The sequence below is a fragment of the Accipiter gentilis genome, chromosome 3, assembly GCF_929443795.1.
Source record: "Accipiter gentilis chromosome 3, bAccGen1.1, whole genome shotgun sequence".
In the NCBI taxonomy this organism is placed as follows: Eukaryota; Metazoa; Chordata; class Aves; order Accipitriformes; family Accipitridae; genus Astur; species Astur gentilis.
The window spans coordinates 32,158,629-32,181,091 of NC_064882.1; the positions used below are offsets into that span (position 1 = coordinate 32,158,629).

Consider the following 22,463-nt stretch of genomic DNA (forward strand, 5'->3'; position numbering starts at 1 on the left):
TCTCATTAATGTGAAATGTGTGGAAGACAACAGTATATTTTCCCTGTTGCTTTGATTTTTAAAAAGAGCCCTCAATGAACAGTAGAGACTAGTAGGGAGGCAGAGAATCCATTGTTGGGCTGAGTGAAACCTGTGCTAGGAAGAGAGATGAGTAATGTATGAATACTGCATGAGTGTGTGTGTGGGCAGTATGGGGAAGAGCCCATTACAAGAGAAGTAAGTATTGTAGCCCATGTTAAGCTGCAAACTTTAATGGCCACCTGCTCATGCAGGTTGTTTTTCTCTTTGGTTGAGGAGGGGTAGGTGGCAGCCTTTGTAGAAGGCAGACAGGTGTTTTTTTTTTCTCCCCCATCCTGCCTAATTTTGAAGGCTGACAATATGTCAAACTAGTAATTTTTACCTGTTTTACTAATTGGATAAATTCTTTTGAGTAGTACTTATTTAGGACAGCAGTCATGGTGACGTATGTAGCTTTCAAGATTCTTGGTGTCTGGGAGGTCAGTTTGCAGGTGTACCTGGAGATTACAATAAACTGCAAGTTTTGATACCATCTCGCTCCCACTAATACTGAAGAGTAGTAAGGTAAGAAAAATATTAGTGAATGTAGAGTTGCTGCAGTGTTGGCTGTTCATGGTTAACAGCTGAACATGGGCTAGAAGCAGAACGTACAGTGCTCAGTTAGAAGCCTACAGAAGAGGTATAAAAGGCTACCATTATTCCAGAAGCTGTTGCTTCAAGTCAGCTACATTAAACTTACTTTGGTGCCCAAGAGTTAGAGTGGCTATATGGCCATTTGTGCAATGCTGACTGAGGTAAGATGATAATAGTAACAAGATACATGGTGGGCTTTCTTGCAGCTGTCCTTGTTGCAGAACTCTGTTTCTGAGGCTGGGAAGGTGCAGCTAGAGGTCCTTCTCCTTGCTGCTAGGTGGTCTTTTCTGTGGAGAGTGGTAGGGACACAGCTGAGGCCTGCATCAGCTGCAGAAGATTCTGTTCACTTACACCATGTTTCTTCTTCAGCCTTCTCTGAAGGGGAGTTGGACTAAACTTGTGAGATATCATCAATGTTGTTCAGCAAAGCATCACGTGATGACAGTGTAGCTACTCCTCCTGCTGGAGGTTTATAGAGGGGAACCTGTGGCAGCAACCCCAGGCTCTAAACCAAAGATTTCATCTAGTATTTATTAGGTAGACTAGTTTGGGGTTAAGCTCAAGAACAGTCTTAACTGTGATATGTTCTGATGAACATTCTTCCTAAGCTCAACCCACCATCATTTTCACTTGGACCAGTTTGATTAGCAAGGCAACTGCAGGAGAAGGATATGTATTTGTATCAGTATTAACAGTTAACACCACTACTTAACATATTAATAAGCAAATCTGATTTTTACTAAACTATTCTTTTGATAATCTTCTACTAGGGTAACTTGCAGATAAGGATTTCATACTCCAAAGTAATTTAATCAAATTCTTGTATAAAAGGAATGATCTTCTACTTATGTTTTGGTATAAATATTTACTAAATACTTCAACTTCTAAAGAAAAATGTTGTCTTATACCTCTAAATGGTGCTGGCATTATACAGACACTAAGTATAAAGTAGCAGATGATGCAGCCTCTTAAAAATTGAAGTATGGCCTTCACTGGCTCTTTGGTGCATGAAAATTGTTCATAAATAAATCCTGATCTTTATTCAGGAACTCAGGTACTGGAAAACTCTTAACTATTTGTATTTGCCACTGTCTTTGAAGAGATCTGTAGATAAAATAAACTGACTAGCTACAAACATAGTCTTCAAGGCATGATTCCAGGAATCAACTTTCACCTGAAAAGAAGGTGGCTTAAACTACCATTTTACTCTGCAATGTCACTATATGTGGGCATGTGTTAACGCTTTTCAGAGTGTCATGTCCCACTGGGAGCTGTAAAATACTGTATAAAAATCACCTATCAGTACTGGAGTTTTAAGCTGTCAGTCTCTTCCTTAGCAGTAATAAGTAGCATCTACAGTGGTTGTAGGGTGAATAAAGCTCACGTGTTTGTAGCTACTAACAATCAGGCTCTCATTCGATTTTCAAAATACCTGGGATAGCCCAAATCAGCAGTGTGAGAAAGCTGTTATTTTTAGCCCTACATAAGCTAATTTCTTGAGGTATTCCGACTGGTCTATACTACCTGTTTCGAACAAGTGAAGCAATGTAAATCCATACAGAGAGAACATTTTGGGGATAAGCATGAATATACACAGCTAGAGCAAATTCAACATTGGAAACATCAATGGTATGAACTCCCATGCTGTGTACAGCTTCTATTAAAGGTCTGACTTCAGAGAATGGCATGTGAATAGGAAATCCAGAGACCTAGGAGAAGGAAAGAGGAAAAAACACAAAGGTAAGACGAAAAGGTAAAGGCACCTGAATAAATACATAGTTTTAAAAATCTGTTTTAGTGTGCATGTAAATTTTATCTTTTCTGTTGGTGGCCTGAGAAGATGCATAAAAAAGCCTATTTTGTATTTTAATACCACCTCCCTATTTCATATACATCAGGCAAGCTTCTGACTTTTTTCCCCTTTAGTCTGGGTTAAGTTTGAAGTGAAGATGTTTAGAAATCCACTAGAATAAAGTTACATTAATGAACACATACAGTATAATTGCTGCTTTTCTGCCTCTTAACTGGTTTTAATTCATTGTGTTGTCCTGTCTGCACTGGCTGGGGCTTTGAGGTGGCAAGTGTCTCCTGCCCATAATACATTTCAGGTCCAACAGGACCTGAAACCTCAACTCATTTTGAAAATTGCCAGAGTTGTGTACAGTATTGTCACCATGTGTTTTACATGAAGACCAGAAGGACCTAACCTTTAGAACAGCCTGGAGGAAGAATGCATGGGTACACCTGTGGCTGCAGTGAATTCTTAAGTACATTTTCTTCTGTCTTTAAAGAGCAGAACAATGAGTAGAAAACTGAAGCATGTTGTGTGGGCTTCTGCAGCTGTAGACTGAGTGTAGTGCTACTTGGCAGTAGTGCCAGGTTCTTGCTGACCAGACTTGAGAGCTAATGCACCAATCAACCCATAGGCATCCAGTGCTAGGAGACTGCACTTGTGTTCATGTGTCAGAGGTAGCGACTGCTGCAGTACAGCAGTAATCCAAGAACAGTGCAGCCAATTTATCTTTACATTCTTATCTTTATGTTCAACAAGTTCTTATCTTCAACATCTACGAATGACATAAAATAGATCATCACTCCTTAGCTCTGTAAATACTACATTGGTTTATCTTTTGTATAAAAACGTCTCTGATTTTTGGTAGAGGAAATTAATAGCCTAGGACACTCTTCTATACCACAGAGTAGTGGTAATAAATCCTAGGGATTTAGATTCCTACTTCTGTGCACAAGCCATATATATTCACAATTGTACCCTGTAATCTCCTAGCTGTTTTTGCAGCTCTGCCTGATGGTCATCTTCTATGTCTTTGCCTTGGTTTTGTTCTAGCAGTGGCAAAAAGTTACGCAGGGTAGAGGTACAGTATCTGTTCCAACGAGTTAGGTGCCGTGGTCTCCATTCCATAATCTTCTCTTTTAATATTTTTTCAATCCTGCAATAAAATAGACTAATTATTACAATTCTAGTATTTACTGGACATCTGAACTGATCACAGTTAGTACAGATTATGGGGAAGGCAAATTACCTCAGTTAAATTTACTGCTACCTAAAAGCACAGAAAAGCAATGCCAACATAACTGTACGGCGCTGTGCATGTTTAGTAACAGAATGGGAGGCTAGGGGCTTACAACCTTTTTTTGTTTACAACCTCTACAGCATTTTGCTTATTAGGGAACAGTACAGCAGTAATGGATCAGTTGTATCTGGCAAACTCTATTAAAGAGAGAGAATTAAAAAAAAGCCCTGTGCACTACAGCTTCTGATTTATTTATTTTTTTTTTTTAGGCCATTCTCAATTCTTAGCATTCCAAGCAGGGTGTTAGGTCCTAGGTATGAATATGCTCTAGTGATCAGTAGTGACAGCATTTGCTTTGGAGGTAGAATTACCTGCCCTGTAGTTCCACTGCAGCAGCCTTGTCTGCATGCTGATAAACTAATTCTTCGGGCTAGCAATAAATAAAACAAATATTAAAATGTACAATCTCTTCTAGCTATACAACAATAACCATAGGAGTTACTGCCTTGATGGTACTCAAGTGAGTTTACAATTATGCTAAAATAATCTATTATTTAGTAGAGACATGATAAATACACACAAACATCTAGTTAATTTTATGCTGGTTTAGTTGCCTCCCCCCCCAGTAAACTTCAACTGCTTATACCTTTGATAAACTGTAGAGAAATTCCTGTTTGTTTACTAAGGATGCATGTACAGTTTGAAATAATGCCTTCCTAGCTGTGAGACAAAAGTTGACATCTACTTTATAATACCAAATCTAAAGATTTGCCCCATTTACCTTACTGTTGTCCTGAGATCTTACATGGATAGTTAGAGGACAACAGCTGTGCATTCATTCTGTATAAAACCAAATACTTTGCTGTATTCCTGCTTGCTTTTTTTTTTTTTTTTAGGAGTGCCTGGGAAAATGTTTTTAAAACCCAATGCTGTTATATAAATACACTTAACCACAGAATTCTAAAGAACCTAGTCTCTGCTTCTTTATACTAAGTCTGTGACCTCTCAACTGCTCAAATCAAGTTGGTAATGGATCCATTAATACCTGAATGCTGCGGAGACCAGGGTATGGCAACCTTCTTGAAAAGAAAGACTTCCAAAGATTTGGTTTGCTGATATCAAAATTTATCCTTATTGGAGAGTCATACTCTTGCATATTAAACCAAATCTACAAGAAAGCAGGTTTGTTTTAACTTTAGGCATATAATCACAGCTATGGAAATCATTCCACTTATGTGGCAATAAAATACTATATAATCCTGATGTCCTTATAGCAATTACCAGTATGAGTTCACATGAAACAAGGCAGAGGTGATGTGCAACTTCTGCATTCTTGCATCAGAAGGGATGCTGCTGGTGTGTCATGTCTTGTGCTTCAGGGTATGGACTAAGACCAGTGTACAAACAGAATTGCTGTCTGCAGTTGGCAACTCTTCCTGTTGAGTCTTTTTCTCCAGTATTTCCTTTTCAAAGCCTCATCTGCTGTGCACTGTGGCAGTTTTTATGCTTTCAGACACTTTCTGCCTTTACTATCACTTCAGCATCACATAGTGTTGGGTTACAGTATACTCCAAAATTTCTTCTACTGTCCTGGGCTGCATTTCCACCCCCCTCAATTACTACACAAGTCTCTTCTGAATTCTGAGTAAATTCTTCCAATGGCCCAGCACAGTGCAGCTGTGGCTGTGATACCTAATAGCCTGCTGCACCCCAGCACTATTGTTCTTTCAAGCTTATGATGCTGAATGTAAGTAGATATTGCAGACTTGCACAGCTCCTGTGTACATTTTGTCATTAAGGGGAACCCATGTCTTGCATACCACTTCTTTACAGATACTCAATTTGGTCTGTGTTTGAGCCTAGGCTGAAACATGCAAGCATTGTAGGCTTCTTGCTCAAAACAACCTTAAATAACTACTGCTAAGGCTGCAAAATGTATCAATAACTAATATGTAAGTGTACTAATTAATATGTAACCTTTTGTAACCAATGGTTCTGTGTACAACCTATATAACACACCATAACTGTGTTTTTCCTGGTTAGGTATGAAGTGGTATTGGTCTGCTGGCAGCACACCTGCTCAGTCACATGTAGATTGGAATTAGTTGCCTTGAAAAATGTTGTTGATCTCTGTGGTTCAAGGTTAGCTGATCAGGTGGTCAGTGCTGAAGTCCTTAGTTGCTTCTTTCAGGAATTAACCATTAAGATACATTTTTCTTAACTGTTAGGTTTAGTACTACTTAAAAAAACCAAACAAACCCCAAACCAACTCAACCACTCCCCAGAACACTTTCAATGAAAGACAGAACTGACACTCAAATATTCTTTAGAATACAAAATCATAATCTGTGTTTAGAATAAAACCCCAGAAGGCTAAAAAACAGAACAAAAGTTATAACATGTGACACTTGCAAACAACTTCCCCAGGAATGTTCTCAATACAGAAAATAAAAGCAAATGTTTGCTAGATTTTGGTGCACAATGGAGGCCTGACTCGCTGTTCCCTGACAGTGTTTCCAAAAAACTAAGGAGCAAAACTTCTAAACTCAACATCCAATTTTTGTACAAATAAGACTTAGGGTTCTTTTTTTAAACTCACCCTGTGTTTCCTTAGTTTCAGATTTCTACACATCTTTCTACCTAGCTGTCATGTCCCTGTTTGTGTCCCCAGAATCTGTGAGGTTTTGCTGCTGGCAGGAGCCTGCCAAGGGTTTCTGTCCCTCCTGACACAGGCTCAGCTCTGCCCCGTTCTGTGGTTTTTGGTTCACCTGCCCTAAGCTGTGTGGCTCTTACAAGGTCTTCTCTCCCCCACAGGTATCTCTCAGAGTTTTTGGCCACACAGTGAATATATTGTGAACATGCACTAGTATTACTTGTATTTTAAAGCAAATAAACAGGAGGACTTTATGCCAGGCAGAAAATCAATACAGGTTTTGTGCCTTGTAGTGCCAGCTCTGTGTTTTGCACATTGAACCATTCAGGGCTGTGCCCATCATTACATATGCAACTCAAGTGATTCCTTCCAATATGCTTTCTTTTTCTTTTTTTTCAGTTACATTTCACCTGCAAACTATTAGCTTTGCTGAATTACTAGTCCTCAGCTAAGCAGTGGTAAACTTAGGTTATCCAAGTTGGGAAACATTTAAGTAAAACCCAGTAATGAAAATTATATAAATATATGTCTTGATCCACCTAAATGCTGATTAAAAAAAACCTCATAAGTGTTTAAAAGTAGCTGAAAAACCTACTTAAGATTGAATGAAATCACTAATAATGAGACAGCATAAATATAGTTACATTGATGAACAAATGATGCATAAAGTCAAGAAAAATATCAACTCTTACATGTATAGAAATGTGTCCAGACTAGGTACACTTACATTATCACAGCCGATCAGACAGTACACATTTTGTAAAGGGCAGAAGGTATCATACTGCCCATAGAAACATCCAGTACTGGGATTCCAAATTACATATTGACTTTGTTCCAAAGTTAATACATATGCAGTTGGTCCCTAGAAGAAAAAAAAGTATGAGAAAGATGTTTTAAAACTGGCTATGAAGAAAGTATGCTTTGCATTTTGTGGAATATTAAATTTTTACTATTGAGATTAATGGTACTTTTGGGGGCAAACTGGTTGGAAGAAGTTACAGGTTCATTACAATTCAACAACTAGCATTTACATAATAAAGTGTTCTCTGTTATGTGGCAGAAAAATGTTAGACATACAGAGCCCTGAGCCATTCTTAAAATACAGGTTCTGAAAGTCATCTTGGTTCAGCTATGAACTGATACAAAATTCCATATACAGGAATGCTTAATGTATGCCACTTTGGCATCAGCATGCCCTACTTGGTTACTGCCACAACTCTCATTCATGGGCAATCTCTGAGTAGGACTGCTGCCCAGGCAGCACACTTTGCGTCTCATCTGTCAGCCTTCCCTCATACAGGCACATAAGGAATTTCCCAGCTCTCTCTCTATCACAAATCCCTAAACTGCTCTTCTATTTTCTTGTTATCTCCCACATTTTCCAGGCACCTTGAAATACCTGGAATAATCCCCCTCCTTACAGCATGCATAAGCTGAATGCTTTTGATGGACTACCATGTCCATCAGATTTTGAGTGGAAGGAATATACCTTAGTACCTGTTCCTGCCACTGCAGTATCTCAGACTGTGCTGAAGAATTTTTACCAAAATTCTGTTCAGCAAAACTTTCACATATGCTTCAGATACTAATGTTGGAAAGTTGCATTATAAACAGTCTTACCATCTCTTTTTAAAAGAGCAGTATTGGTTACTTCCCCGAGAACAAATGCAACTCCTAGGGGGTAAAAGATTCTAAATATTTTAGTCCTTAGCCCATCTAAGCTGGATTGCTGCCACAGTGGGTTCACAGTCCAAGGCAAAGCAGACTGCCTAACCTGCCTCTATTACAGAAGTCAGATGAAGATTCACTTATCAAGCCTGAACAAATCTATCATTTCTCTTGCTGCGGCTTTGCCATCAGCTGGAGAGAGAATCAAGGGATGTATACATGTCAGTAAGAATCCCTGGCAAGCCCCTAAACCTCTCAACCTTGACCCAATCCCACCCAAACACCATCACAGTCTCTGTATTCACAACTGAGACACTGTGAATGGACTGTCTCCATTACCTTTGTCCTGGACACACCATTTATACAAGCTTATACAGATGCTTAGTAGTGTACTGTGAGGACGACAGCTACTACCAGATTAAGTGTGGTAACATGGGTCCAGGAAAAAACCCCCGAGACAGTATTTATACTATGATATACTTTCAACTCCCCCCCCCCCCCCCCCCCCTTTCTGAAAAGAATCATTTCAGCAGTGCCAATGTTTCGATAACTTCCTGGAAAAACATGCCACCAAGAAATTATTCTATCCATTGGTGGGAACCAAAGACTTCACAGAATAAAAGTTAATAGACAGACCAAATGAAAAAATCCTCTTACCTCAGGAATAGCATTTCCAATGATAAGCCAGGCTTTTTTCCCCATACCAAGAAAATAATTACACAAGAGCACAGCATGTTCTTCCTCATCTCCCGCCAGAAGATAAAGAAATTGCTAATTGAGGTACAAAAAAAAAAAAAAAAAAAAGTCTTTCTATACAGTTATCAATGGTGTTTTCAACTTACCACATTTAATATTTCTTAACACTTCTGAAGCAAAAGAGTTCTCTCACATCTTTGCAATTGATCTTTATTGTTAATTAGGCACTGCTTCAACACGCAGGATGAAAAGGGAATGCTGTGAAAAATCCATGATGCAGATCTGAAATTTTACAAGAACCAGGGCTTTTGTCTTTTGAGTTATTCTAAATTTTGCAGAAAAGTTCTGAGATGGTAAAAACATTATCTATGATTAACTTAATATCTGTCGTTATTCTATAGTTGACAAGGTTTATTTGTGTGTGACAGAGAAGGCTAAATATCCCATTATTGCTGACATTACATGCAATGTTTTTTTTCTGTAGTTCCTTAGAACTACAATGATCAATTTTAAGTCTAGTTTTAAAGTCTCCACCAGTCTGCGTGCTTTCACTTGTGCATGACTAGCCATTTTGGATTGTTTTATAACTGAAAACAAGAAGAAAAAGCTTAAAGCCCTAAGCATTCTTAGGGTCACTCAATTACAACCTATCAAAGAGAAAAATTTTGGCTTGTATCAGGATGAGCAACTTTTCTCAAGCTTTGGTCCTCATTCTTTGAAATAAACAGCTGATAAAGAAAAACAGTCCTCATAATAATAGAATCACAGAATAATTTAGTGCTGAAGGGACCTCAGGAGCTCATCTAGTACAATCTCCCCCAGAAAGCTGGGGCTGCTAGGATGTTACATTTAAGAGGATAAAGAACTTCTGCTTAATGCATTGCTTACATCTGATGTACTCCATAAATCACAAATTCCAGCAAATGACACACTATCTGGCAGAAAAGGAATCAAAGCAACGTATCGAGCCACCAATTCCTGCAAAAAACCAAAACAGAGCAATTCACAGTTTCAATTCACGACACTGATCTAACAATAGTATTATTATACCAGATGTGAAGCGTAGTGCTGTTTCCACAGGTATCAATGACAAAACACTAACCTCATTACATTAGCAGCTAGCTCATTTTAGAGCATACATCAAAGACTGATGATTTACTCCCATTGAGGTTTGTCTTTTAAAGGACAATACTCATTAATATACCTATGTTTTTGCAAAGACAAATATCCTTTTCCAGCATCATTATGGACACACTACTGCACATCACACACAGTCATTCCTACTTTATTTTGTATCTCTCATTTTTCCTTTACAAAAAGCGTAGCTATACAGCAGACATATAAAAGAAGGTTATGTGCCTACATGCAACGTGCATGCGCACATGTGAACACACACACATTCTGAAATCTGTATCCCAGAAACTCCACTATCTTTTTTAAGTACTTACTGCTGCTGTTTGAGAACTATTTGGGATGGCATCAAGAAGCTCCTGTGGTGGATTCAGAGGTTTGATATATCTGGTAATAAAAACTGTTTTCCCATTGAGGTCAATTACAGTTGTTAGGCATTTGCGGCTTGGAAACTTTGATGTACATTCAGCTTCATACTTTGCTGCTGCCTGGAGCAATTTCTCCTCTTCTTGGGTATCAAACTTCAAAAGACAGTACAATTTATACAAAAATAGTTTTATTTATAGTTTGGGCTTAAGTCTTTACTATATTTGGCCTTATTTCACCATTTACAGGAGCATACAAGGATTGTAAAATTCTTTCCTAATAGCATTTTGAACTTTCCTTGTAGTATATACTTTGGCTCACAGACATGCAAGAAAGGTCAAGGTAATGGAAAAATCAGGCAATTTGCATTTACTTATGAATGCACATAATGACGTGTACCTATAAGCTGGCTTTATTAAAGCACTGAAATATGTAGTGAAAGTTATGGCCAAGCAAAACTACAGGGATGAGTATGTAACACCACATATTAATTCACAGGTAAACACTTATGGCTAGGTACTAATCCTACACGCTATTCACATAACTTTCCATTAAAACCACAACTAAGGTAATGCACAAATCCCAGTAAATTTTATATAAATAATACTATGACAACCCTGCACAATGCCAAAATATTTGCAGAGAAGGTTGAAGTAAATTTTAGAGGAATCCTTATAATTCAGACTTGCCTAAAATTTCAGGGCTTTTAGATGAGATTTTGTAGAAGCAAATCTAGGACTCAAAAGCACGTATTAATTATATAATAACAATTATTTGCTCATATGTCACCTAAAATGTCATCCTTTACAGGTATTAGGATCAAAGTATTTTTTTTCATCTACTTAGAATCCCTTCTATATTTCTAGTGGTGCTGAGAATTAAAGCTCATACTTCATAATATTTTTGTTCAAAATAAACCACTTTTTGTTGTTTGTATCCTTCTTCTCAAACTAATAAGAGGGGGAACAGCTGGGCACTGCCCTGTAGCTAGACCTTCAGGTCAGCAGGGAAGGCATACAGTGGTGATTCTTCTCAACCATAATTAACAGCCAAAATGTACAGCCTCTGGCACTTTGTAAGTTTAAATGTAGTAATTCACTGCAAATATTACTGACAAATAAACAACTACTATATCAGAGTCAAGTAATGCAAAGTGCAAAAAGATTGCTGAACAGCACCAAACCAAGCTAAGTCTTAAACAGGGAACAACAGGAATCTCTCAACTGATTTCATTTATTAATATTATACCTTCTTAAGCATTTCATTCATCTATATAGAGATGCAGGAAGGACAGCAGGAAAGAGAGGAAAAATAGGTAAAGAAACAAAAAAGGTATTGTAAAATTAAACTAAAATTAAGCTTAGCATCCTAAATCAGTACACAAATATTTCAAATGACTTAACTACAGCAGGAATGGCTAGGAATAGGAACAAAGGATGGCAAAAATATTTAGTTAGTTTTTGTCATTTTATGCCAAACACTTTCTATAATAAGTGTATGTGTTACATTTGGGGAGTTGCAGCACAGAATTATAACTTATCCAGTCATGGTTAGAATACATGCATATGTCACTTTAGTAATGTTTTTTTGTACAGACTTCATTAGATACATAGCACCTAAAATAGAACAGTCTCTTAATGAATTTGGTCCTGCTTTACTTAGTTTCATCTAACGTGAAATTATATTTTATTGTTTTCTATTTATATTGCTTTGAAAAAAATGGATTATTTGAAAATCCCATACAATGTTTGCTAAAGAAATAATTTGGTTTGTCTTAGTATCCAAGATAAACAAATCATCTGCTGCTAAGTAACATTTTTATAAGATTTAGAAAAATCTCTAATGTAAAGAGTGAACAAAAATCTGGCAAAACTCCTACTGATTTATTAGTCACAACTGTTTTTTCCACTGTTCTTCAGATTTTAGAAAACAGATCTTCTGTACCAATAGTTCTCTTATCTCAGCAACATTTTCCTTATTCCTGGTTTTACTTTCAATGCACTTCAGTGGCAATGCATACTTTTTGGTACAATTTAGTTTTCATGGAATCATAGAACAGCCAGGTTGGAACGGACCTCGAAAGACCATCTGGTCCAACCTGTTATGGGAAAGGGAGCCCAGATGAGATTATCTAGTACCCTGTCCCATCGCATCTTGAAAACCTCCAGTGATGGGGACTCTGCCATGTCACTGAGGAGACTGAGTGAATGATTGTTCTCACTGTAAAGAATTTCTTTCTTATACTGAGATAAAACCTCTCCTGGTGCAACTTGTACCCATTGCCCCTTGTCTTCTCAGTGTGGCTCCCTGTGAGGAGAAGCTTTGACATGTAGTATTTCTTGCTACTTAGAACAGGACTAATTTCCTGTGTTGTGATTTACTGTGCTATGACTCTTTGCCGAATGGAAGGTACTTCAGTCTCTTTCTAGTTCTTTATGTCTGAGTTTTGGCAAGGGGCAGTTAGCTCCTACCATCATACTTGAAATGAAAGACAACTTATGTCAGAAATATCTATGACTTTAAGCTGTTTTTTCCCTCTCAAGTGTTCAAATCAATTCTAAATATAGCTAGCAAACTGCACGATTTTACTAAGCATTAATACAATACATAACCTGTTGATAACTAAGCATCTATGCAAGAAATTCTGAACATTTGCTCATTATTTTAAAAAGTCAAGATTTGCAACATATAGTCCATAATATTTTACAATAATCTCACCCCTTATTTGAATTTCTATGATTTTTCTTTTGAAACAGTACTAGAGACAGGTCTTTCTATAAACTGAAATCTGTTTCCTTACAAATTCAGTACCTTTTTTTTCTCAGCGACTAATTACTGTGTGTGAAGATTAAGACTATGAAACTCTTGAACGAGGTCTCATCTATTAAAGGTGCCTCAAGGCTGTTAAGTTCATATTTACAGTTTCAAGTCCTAGTAATAGTTGTATCATTCAAACTAATTAACCTTAAAAGGCATCCATGAATGCACTTTATTAATTTTCTTTATTATCAACAGTGCTAAATTGTAACAATTCCCACAGTACTGCATGAGAGCAAGAAAACACATAGAACTGGATAGTTTCCAACACTGTAATTTAACAGGAAAAAGGGTTTTTAGAATGCATCATACAATTTTATAGTTATTCTGAAAAAGAAATTACATAACAATAGACGTTTCTCTCCAGTTCCTGTTTGTCTCTAATAAATGACCAGTGTAGTACTGAACTGGAAGAGAATGAACTGCTGCTGTTGTGCATGAGAAACATACATCCTTGCTGAATGGATCTCAAAATCATTGCATAATGTTACATATAATAGCAAGTGGTGTATGCATTTTAACTACATATTGTTGTTAGTGTAAGGCACTTCTGGTTTAGTAAAATAACTGAAAAAAATAACAGCTGCTGTTTAGAAATTATCATCTTCAAGATCTGGAGGCATGCATGAAGTCCTAAATAATAAATTCTGTATTTGAATAGTATAGACACAGAAGCAAGAGAATACTATGTTCACACCTGCTGCCTTCCTTTTTGTCCACTATTCACAAATACTCACATGAATACTTTACAGAAGTAAATGGGAAAATTATATACTCATGGATAATGAATGCAAATTTGCTTTCTATTAACATTGGAACTGGTGAAAGTTATTTCTCATGCATTAAGTGTTCATCTACCTTAATGGTGCATCCAATTGAACTGAGCTAAAAAATTTGAAACAGAACACTCAATTTGTATTGATGTCCTTCTGTACTTGTATGCATGTCCTTTGGTACACTATTTATACACACATACCTATTTATATGCATCTCAAGAACTGCACCACTGGAAAAAAAAAAGCGATAATATGATGAATTACTGATTACTTACCTTCTCTCTGACTGACTCTCCAGGAATAAGCTGTGGTTCGATGGTAATAAACAGTGTTATATATGAGCCCTCACTCAGATTTTGCACAGAATCATAACCTCTCTCGATTCCCAGGTTCTTTTCTTTGCTGTAGCCAAGGAGGACTGGAGGAACATCCACCTTAAATGTACCATCAACCTACAACATATACAGAGAAGTACTTCTCATTAGAAGCAAAAAAGCAAAACTTCCTTCTCAAATACATTGTCTACTTGGATTCAAGTATTTTATTCCTTTGATTTCTTTACTACTCTGAATTACAAAACAGTAAAATGAGAGAATATGACATATATACTGATTAACTGTGGGGAAAACATGAGACATCTCATGGTTAAATGTATTATTTACAACTGGATTTCAGCCTCTCTTGCATATTAGGGACACTAATATTTAATGTAATGGAAATCATGCACACTAGTTCTTACAGAAAGAGTGCCAGCCTTTCACTGTTTTTCTTTCAAACAGAAATCTCCACATGGCACTATTTACCTGGAAAATGACAAAATGGCAAAATACAGGTTGCAGGACTACGCTTCTGAAGACAGCATCACACCAACATGCCTTTGCCTATGTTTGAGTGATATGGGAATGATGCTCCAGCATGTCACAGATGGACACCCTCCACGCAGAAGCTGCTGATGCTGCTTGGGTACAACTGGAACTGGGCCCATTCAGCCAGCTCCCCCACAGAAGAGTGCTCTGATAGACCCACCAGCCCTTTGCACCTCCCTCTGCCACCACAAACAAAAGATGAGGTCTTTCTGAAAGGTCGTATCAGACAAGAAATGGCATGCCCCTCACTTGCTTGGGCAGGTCTTAACAGTGGAACTACACAGCTTTAACAGAAAAGCAAGAAGATTAACCTCCTGATTTGGGCAGAAATCACATGACTGCCATCAGGAAGCCTATGTTCAGTGGATGTAGAAGATGAACAGATGACTCACTGTGCTGACTCATCAAACATTTAAGAACAAAATTAAGTTTTGATAAGGAGAAAACTCTAAATAAATCACTCAATTTCTGCTGTAGTATAGTAGAACAGGATGAATAAATGCTTCATTTTCTACTGGAATTTAATTGCTAGATGCACCTTGATATAACCACTGGACTAATCGGGCTTTCTCAAATTCAGTAAGAAATCCTGTTCAAATGTAAAGAATCTCTAATGTTGGGAAGATCTATGCAGGCAGTCACACTATGCTTAGGGAATCAAACTGCAACACCTCCTCAAAGAGAGCCAGGAGTGCATCTGACGGGAATCCTGGAGCTAGTCGGGTTCTGCAACAGAAAGACTGATACACCAACAAGAAGTATGAAGAACAGACATTGACATCAGACTGGTAATCCCTGAAGATGGATTATAGGCTCTGTCCTTCACTATATATTGGTAAGCAGCCTATTAAAATGCCTACGTCTGCCCATTAAGTCTCTCATGACTGTGAGCAGACACACTTCTCAGGTGAAAGTCATGCATTCAGCATGGAACATTTCCCTAAAAAGAGTGGTGGTCACGTTATGGGATATTGTTTGCACAGGATGACCAAAGACTTGTATAAAGAAGGCTAGGTTTGAGGGCACCACAACCCTCAAACACCTGAATTCGTTGATTGACTTCCCAAGTTGAAAATAGCGTATTATTAATGATCTAGCAGAAACAAGTGGACTAGCACTGGTTAGACATACACTGTCCAAGATTTCTCAGCAATGAAAAGAATCCCATGCTTTCTTGAATCCTTTGACAATTATGTTCTGTTATGCCCTGGAAACAGAGAGCCCAAGAAAACAACTTTGAACTCCAAGCACTACACTTAAATGAGATTCCTACAGACTTACCCTCCACCTAAAGAATCCAGGAGACTCACAGTATGTCTTAAAAACCTTAAGGTTCTGAGAAGTGCTCCATATAGCCAGAGGAGAGCAAATTAAGGTATCAGTTAGGTATGTAATGTATGTCAGAATTTTCATGAAGTAAGAAACTGAGACTTTTGTGATATGATGACTTGATCTACACATGAAAGCAACTGCCCTGCAGAAAAGAAAAAGTCCTACAGTAAGATTACAATATGATAGGACTATTGATGTGACGAATTAGTTTCCTTAATCTAAGTCCAGGATGGGTGGCTGGACAAAAAAAAAATGCCTTTACCCTATGAAGAACCACATGTTTTACTATTACTCCCATGCCTAACGGTTGATATCTCTTGAAGAAAGCTTCTCTTGAAGAGTTCTAAAAATGGAGGGAAGAAGGGATTGGGCCAGGCAAAGGTGGAAATCTGGTAATTCATGAAAAGTGTGAAAAAAGAAGTTAGGTCAAGTTTCCTATCACCTATCTAGCTGATCCTCCTACTCCTAGTTCACCTATCTAGGCTGTGCAATACCAGAGATCTCAAAAGACACTGACAAAACCATCTAAAGAATATGTACTTTTAACCTCATTACTGAAGGAAGCCAGGCTGCACTGTCAGTGTAGACGTACATTTGTTTATCTCTTCTCCCTTCAAAACATAGAACTTACTGACAAATACTAATCAAATTTGACAAAAACCAGTGGTTTCAAAGACATTTTCAAACAATTCCATAAAAATAAACTCATACAGAGAACATCACTAAATCTGACATTCCATTACCAGCCCCTTTCCATTCTCCAGGTTTGTATTTTAAGAGATTTACTCCAAGTTATTGACACTTACCCTTGCTTGAAAATATATGGTGGTAAATGGAATCTTAACACATCCCAGCCAGTGTCTCTCAACACGAGTGCGGATTCCACTTCCTCTTTCAGGATCATCCTGTTAAAAAGTTGTCCAACATAACACTTTGTAAGACAGCTCCATTTCCTTTAATTCAATCAACAATTTAATCAAGGCATTAATAAAAATTCTGTATTGTTTTAATAATTTACCATAAATATCAGTTCAACTACTAGTATGGCAATGATTATTCGGCATGCCTTTCAAGCATGCTAAATGCTGAACAAATACAAGAACATCATGGTCCATGATACGATGTGCTTGCACTTCGGGGTTCAAGTCCTGTATAACCTGCGATGGAGAACTCAAAAATCTGACAAGTAGTCCACAAGAGTCTTCCCAGACCAAGTAAATTAAGCTCTGATCTTCTAATGAAATATTTTACTACTCTTTAAAAAAGTTTTTTGAAGGTAACTTGTATGAAAATCTAACTAAACCCCATGGAATGGAAGCACTGTTTTCATATGTATTACCTATCAGGGATTTCCAAAGCTAGTATGATCAGCCTACAGTTATTTTTAAAAAAAAAATAAAAAAATCCTCTAAAGGCTAGAGTGACATCTGAGTTTCAAGACTGCATCTTTCTTCCCTCTGCTTCATCAAATACCATTTCAGTTTTGAGGCCAGAATTCTGTTCTCAGTGAAATGTGTGCATTATTTATTTTGGGGGTTATATTTTCAAGAATGTTGAGTGCTGCTATTTTTGTTCATGCTGAATCGACTGGGAAAGCTTTCACTGGTTTCAACAGGGGAAGGAGTTATGCCAACACTGAGCGCTTACAAAAATTTCTTCTTACTAGTACTTGCAATTTTTATCTCATTCCAGAAAATTAATATATACAACCAAAAGATTATTTTTTTTTCACCAAACAGCTTGTAAAACAGGATGAGACAGAGCATAAAAAGATAGTTAATAAAAAACCCACATGAACTAGGATCATTCATCTGGAATTTAGTAAAAAATTCTGATTAAGAACAACAGAATTCAGATGACAATTCATATGTTGCCTCTCAATTGTACTACCCCCAATTTCATTAGCTATCAGTAAAACAGATTATATACACACGTTCAACTCTAGCAGCAGATTATATAGTACAAGCTTGATTTGTACAGACAAAGGTTAACACTATAAAGATTGCTCCCTGTAACAATCTTGCAGTACTGACAATATGAAATCATAAGGAATGACAAAATAGAAAAAAAAAAGGCACAGAAAGGTGCAAGCTATTACACTGAAAAGCCTTATTCTGTCAACTTCAAAAAGCTCGTAATAGTCTGTAACGTACACTATCCTTCAGTTATGAACTCACCTCTACAGCATCATGAAGTACTTCATCAAAAACATTAATGAAGACTTCATCCTTCACTGACTGCAAACTGTGGGTGCTGTAGTCACCATTAGGTGCTCTGAAAAGGTTAAACGAAAAAAGTTATTTGAACAGAACATGAAAATTTGAATAAATTTGTATGCTCAAATTAAATTCTTATTACTCAGAAATAATTTTATTTCATTTTGCCACACCTAAATGGAAGCTCAAGTTCCTCATTCCAGTTGGGGTTTGGACCCTCTGCTGTTGTTGTCCGGCAGACCGTTCGCTGAAAAGAAACTTCTACAAAAGGACGGACTAAAACCTATAAATGGAGATCAAAACAAAGGAAACAGACCTCTATAAAAATTCATCAGAACATATTAAATTACACATTTTCACATATTTGGAAAAATAAACATATACTTTGTGGAGATCAGGCTGGTCTAGCCCAGATAAAACTTCAGTACACCTTAAATATTGCATTTCCCAGGCTTCTAAGGATTTATGAAGCTTTTAAAAATATTTTATACATTAGCATTCCCAAAAGATTATGTGTATTTCAAAATACTTAACATATTTATATACACCAGCAAAACCACATTTTCTCCTCAGAGTGGGAAAGCTACTAGCTATTTTATCAAAGAAGGTAACTGAAACAGAACATGAGATCCAGACACCAGTGGAAAAAAGTGCACTTGTATCCTCTTACCTGTAATCCAAGCAGCCTACTGCTACAATCCTGGTTGTCTCTGAAACTGGCTCCTATTACAGATAAGCAACTTCACACAACAAACCCCTAACGTGATTAAAAATGCCTTAATGGTGCATTGTATTAACATTCAAATGCATAAACCAGAACCTTTTCTACATCTCACAAAGCTGGACTTTTGAAGGAAAATAATAAAAAAAGGAAAAAACCCTGAAGGGCTTCCATCTTCATTCAGAAGGATGCTGACTTGATGTTCTCAATAGTAAGCAAATGTAGTTTCAGTATCAGCTGTTAAGAATGGCTGTGCTGGTTTAGACTAAGAGTGCACTGGGGCCAAAATTAAGGCTGTGAAAATGGCCACTAGATGACACATACAAACAGAGCAGGCATATATGATATTTTCTCCTGTTACTCTTCCAGGCCTCAACTGTTTTCAGATGAAGGACTTTCCTTAGACTGTAAAGATTTTTCTATTTAGTAACTCCCAATGGATCACTCTTCCAAATACTTGTCCAATACCCACTTCAATGCAAGCAAACCTTTTTAGTCCACAACACATGCAAGCAACTTCTCTGGGCACCTACTAACTTCTGCATGAAAAATCACAATCTTCTGTTTATTTTGAAGCTAACTCCTACCAGCTTCATTTGACAATCAATCACCCTTGTACTGAAAGAGCCAGTAAACAGCCAATCCCTACCCACAATCTATATATGCTCATTACTTTGTGCCTCTCTACCATATTCCTCCTCCCCTACTCACAGTTACTACCATTCTGGCTGAAAAGCCCTACCATTTTTCACTGTACAGCAGCCATTCTGTATTTCTGACATCCTTATCGCCCTTCTCTAAAGCTTTTGCAGCTTTATATCTTTTTCAGATCAAGGAGTGGGCAAGCCAGCCTCACTAATAAGATACCTTTCTGATGGTATATGTTACCGCCCGTGGAAAAGAGGAATGCTCACAACTTCACGTAAGAAAATGTTAGTGTTGTAATATACCTGGTTGAATGCCCAGTCTGGGCTATCCATTGGGCTCTGAGCTGACGGAGAGGCTGCAAACATGTCATTAAAGGACCTTGAAGATTTGGATGGTTGCTGAAGTTTGCTATGAGAGGAAACAGACAACAACAAGAAAAGACAGAGAACACATTACAAAATATAAATCCCTCACATTCTGTACTAACCATACAGAATTCTGGAAATATTTCTGATATTTTTATGTTATAGCTTTAACCTTGGAAAGATATTTATTCGATCAAATAACACAAAGAGAATGCCAGAAAGGGGTAGCAAATGTATAGCTCTTGTAAGCCTCATTGCAAAAGAGTGCTTTGTGCCTGGAGGCTCTTTTCTGATGAGCTTATCAACCCCAGGCTTTTGTTGTGGGTTTTTTTTTGCCTCCCCCATACAATCTCCTTGAGCTACAGGTTTTTCAGTTTAAGGAGATGAATCCCCACAGAATTCATAAACAGTGTGGACTTCATGGTATCCAGGCAAGGCTTCTACAACAAAATTAAACCCATGTGAATATTACACAATTGGCAACCCATGAGTGAAATAAAATAAATGTTAATACGTTTATTTTTATAGTGTTTCCAGATATTTTTTTGTAATAACACCACAGTACAGGTTATAAAAGAATAACTATTCATGGAGAAAGCAGCTCAAAATAAGATACCATATAATGCAAAAAGACTAGGAGGAGTTTTAGTTATTTTTGTAATACTGATAATGAATTGAAATTTTAATCTTTTCCTTCCTGTCAACGTTTCTAATATGAATTGCTTTTCTCAATATGAACTTATTTACAGAAATGCAATAGAACCTTTATTATAGTGAAGGTTTAAAACAGTAGAAGATACTGAATTCTGTATGCGCAGTAATTGGTCAGCTTGAAAACACCTCCGAGTTAAATGCAAAGTGTATTCATTTTGAGAGAAAGAGAGAACGCTGCAAGAATACATTGCTTCTGGAACTGAACCAGAGTGTTCAGAACTCGGGTATCTCTACATGACGCAGCATCATGCAGTGCAGGCACTGCCTTAACATACGAATGCCTGAAGGTAATGGTCACCTTTAAAATTAGTCAGAGCCAGATTAGGCTCAGGCCATTAACTTAAACAGTTCATGAAGGAGAAGACCAACATGCTACACTCAGGAGGCAAATATAGAATCCCATAATGAAGAACTGGATTTTTTTTTAATATTTATTTTTGGTATTTAATTAAGATATTATGAATTACAATTGCCCTAACTAACAGACTTGCTTAAGGTATAATTCATTTAATATTACCAGAGTTATAATGTTGTCAAAGTTATCTTCTGGACAGTTTTTTCCTCAAGCAGACAAATACAGTTCTTGGCAAAACATTTATTGAATTTAGTAGTTATTGACAAATGATTATATTATTCTACAAACCTACAAAACAGCAATTCTTTATCATTATTAATAGAAAGATAAGTGTATGTATGTTTTTATCATGAGGATCAAAACAACACACATGGCTGAATTTCAACATTAGTTGCTTCAGCTGTCCTCAAAACAGCTGCAACCAGAAAATGAATCTGTACTGGAAAGAGGCATTTAAACATACCTCATCACTGGTTTTCTCACTGGAATATCATAAGCTCTAATGATGTTCACTAACAGTTTTATGTCTCCATCTGATAAATTCTGTGCTGTGACCTTCTTCCTTTCTTTTCTTCTTGGCTTTAATGGTCGTTTTGGCTCTGCCAGTTTAAAGAGGCTGAGTCCCAAAATACTAATAAACATAAAAGACATATTTAGTCATTTTTGCAGAGAATCCAGCATTCTAGTGTTTCTATGACACACATGCACGTTATGCACTAACAGAAAAAGGAAATATATGCTCCTGTTAGTGCCATACAAAACTCTGTGAAATGTCAAAACGTTTTAATTGCTTAGGACAACACAATCCAGTTTTGTCTTGTATTTCAGAAATTATAACTTAAATGTGCAAAAAAGGTAGGGTTTTTTCCAAAACTAGGTAAGATACAAATAAGGCAATTAGACAGCTTCAAGACAGATCTAAACTACAGTGCTATAAACAAGGTATCTAGCAGATGACTACAACCACTGAATGGAATAGGCAAAAAAATCTAATTACACAGCTATGTACAACAAACAATACGCTATAGAAAGGAAGCAGAATGAATATGCCACAACATACCCTGGACCCTCAGAACTTATAACCCAAGGCAAAGCAGAATCAAATTAAAAAAAAAAAACAAAAAACAAAAAAACAGGAAAAGAATATGTATGTTTTTACACATCGTTGACACTTACTGCAGACATTCCAAAATCTACTTTAAAAACTGATAGCCAATGGCATTCTTTCCTTATACATATTAAAAAAATCACACTAATTACTGTTAAAATAACACAAACCCACAAGTTACTGAAATATCTCATGAAGTAGATGCTTTACACCAATCATGGTGTATTTTAAATTCACTAACCATATAAATTAGCAAATAGAATCCAATATCAATTAGTATTCATGATAAGAAAGTATCAGTGAAGCATTTGATTTTAAACTTTGAAAGCTGATTATAGTCTCATTCAG

At 37.0% G+C, this 22,463-nt stretch overlaps 1 protein-coding gene across 7 annotated transcripts in view; it reads right to left on the bottom strand.

Moving 5' to 3' along the window:
* Nucleotides 1–1,168: 1,168 nt before the first annotated feature.
* The window catches only part of CC2D2A (coiled-coil and C2 domain containing 2A), a 63,438-nt gene continuing 42,143 nt past the window's right edge, over nt 1,169–22,463 (bottom strand). For 4 of the 7 annotated variants that reach the window (XM_049791693.1, XM_049791728.1, XM_049791734.1 and 1 more), the window contains 16 exons: nt 22,068–22,082; nt 21,471–21,638; nt 19,876–19,981; nt 18,378–18,487; nt 18,166–18,262; nt 16,795–16,893; nt 14,066–14,242; nt 11,446–11,466; nt 10,149–10,352; nt 9,589–9,678; nt 8,662–8,775; nt 7,064–7,198; nt 4,729–4,851; nt 4,055–4,113; nt 3,422–3,599; nt 1,169–2,360 (listed from right to left, as the gene is read on the bottom strand). In XM_049791693.1, coding sequence (XP_049647650.1) covers nt 2,172–2,360; nt 3,422–3,599; nt 4,055–4,113; nt 4,729–4,851; nt 7,064–7,198; nt 8,662–8,775; nt 9,589–9,678; nt 10,149–10,352; nt 11,446–11,466; nt 14,066–14,242; nt 16,795–16,893; nt 18,166–18,262; nt 18,378–18,487; nt 19,876–19,981; nt 21,471–21,638; nt 22,068–22,082 — 1,885 coding nt within the window. In that variant the 3' untranslated portion in view covers nt 1,169–2,171. The remainder of the gene's footprint in view (nt 2,361–3,421; nt 3,600–4,054; nt 4,114–4,728; nt 4,852–7,063; nt 7,199–8,661; nt 8,776–9,588; nt 9,679–10,148; nt 10,353–11,445; nt 11,467–14,065; nt 14,243–16,794; nt 16,894–18,165; nt 18,263–18,377; nt 18,488–19,875; nt 19,982–21,470; nt 21,639–22,067; nt 22,083–22,463) is intronic. The other 3 variants (XM_049791700.1, XM_049791710.1, XM_049791720.1) reach the window with 3 other exon arrangements.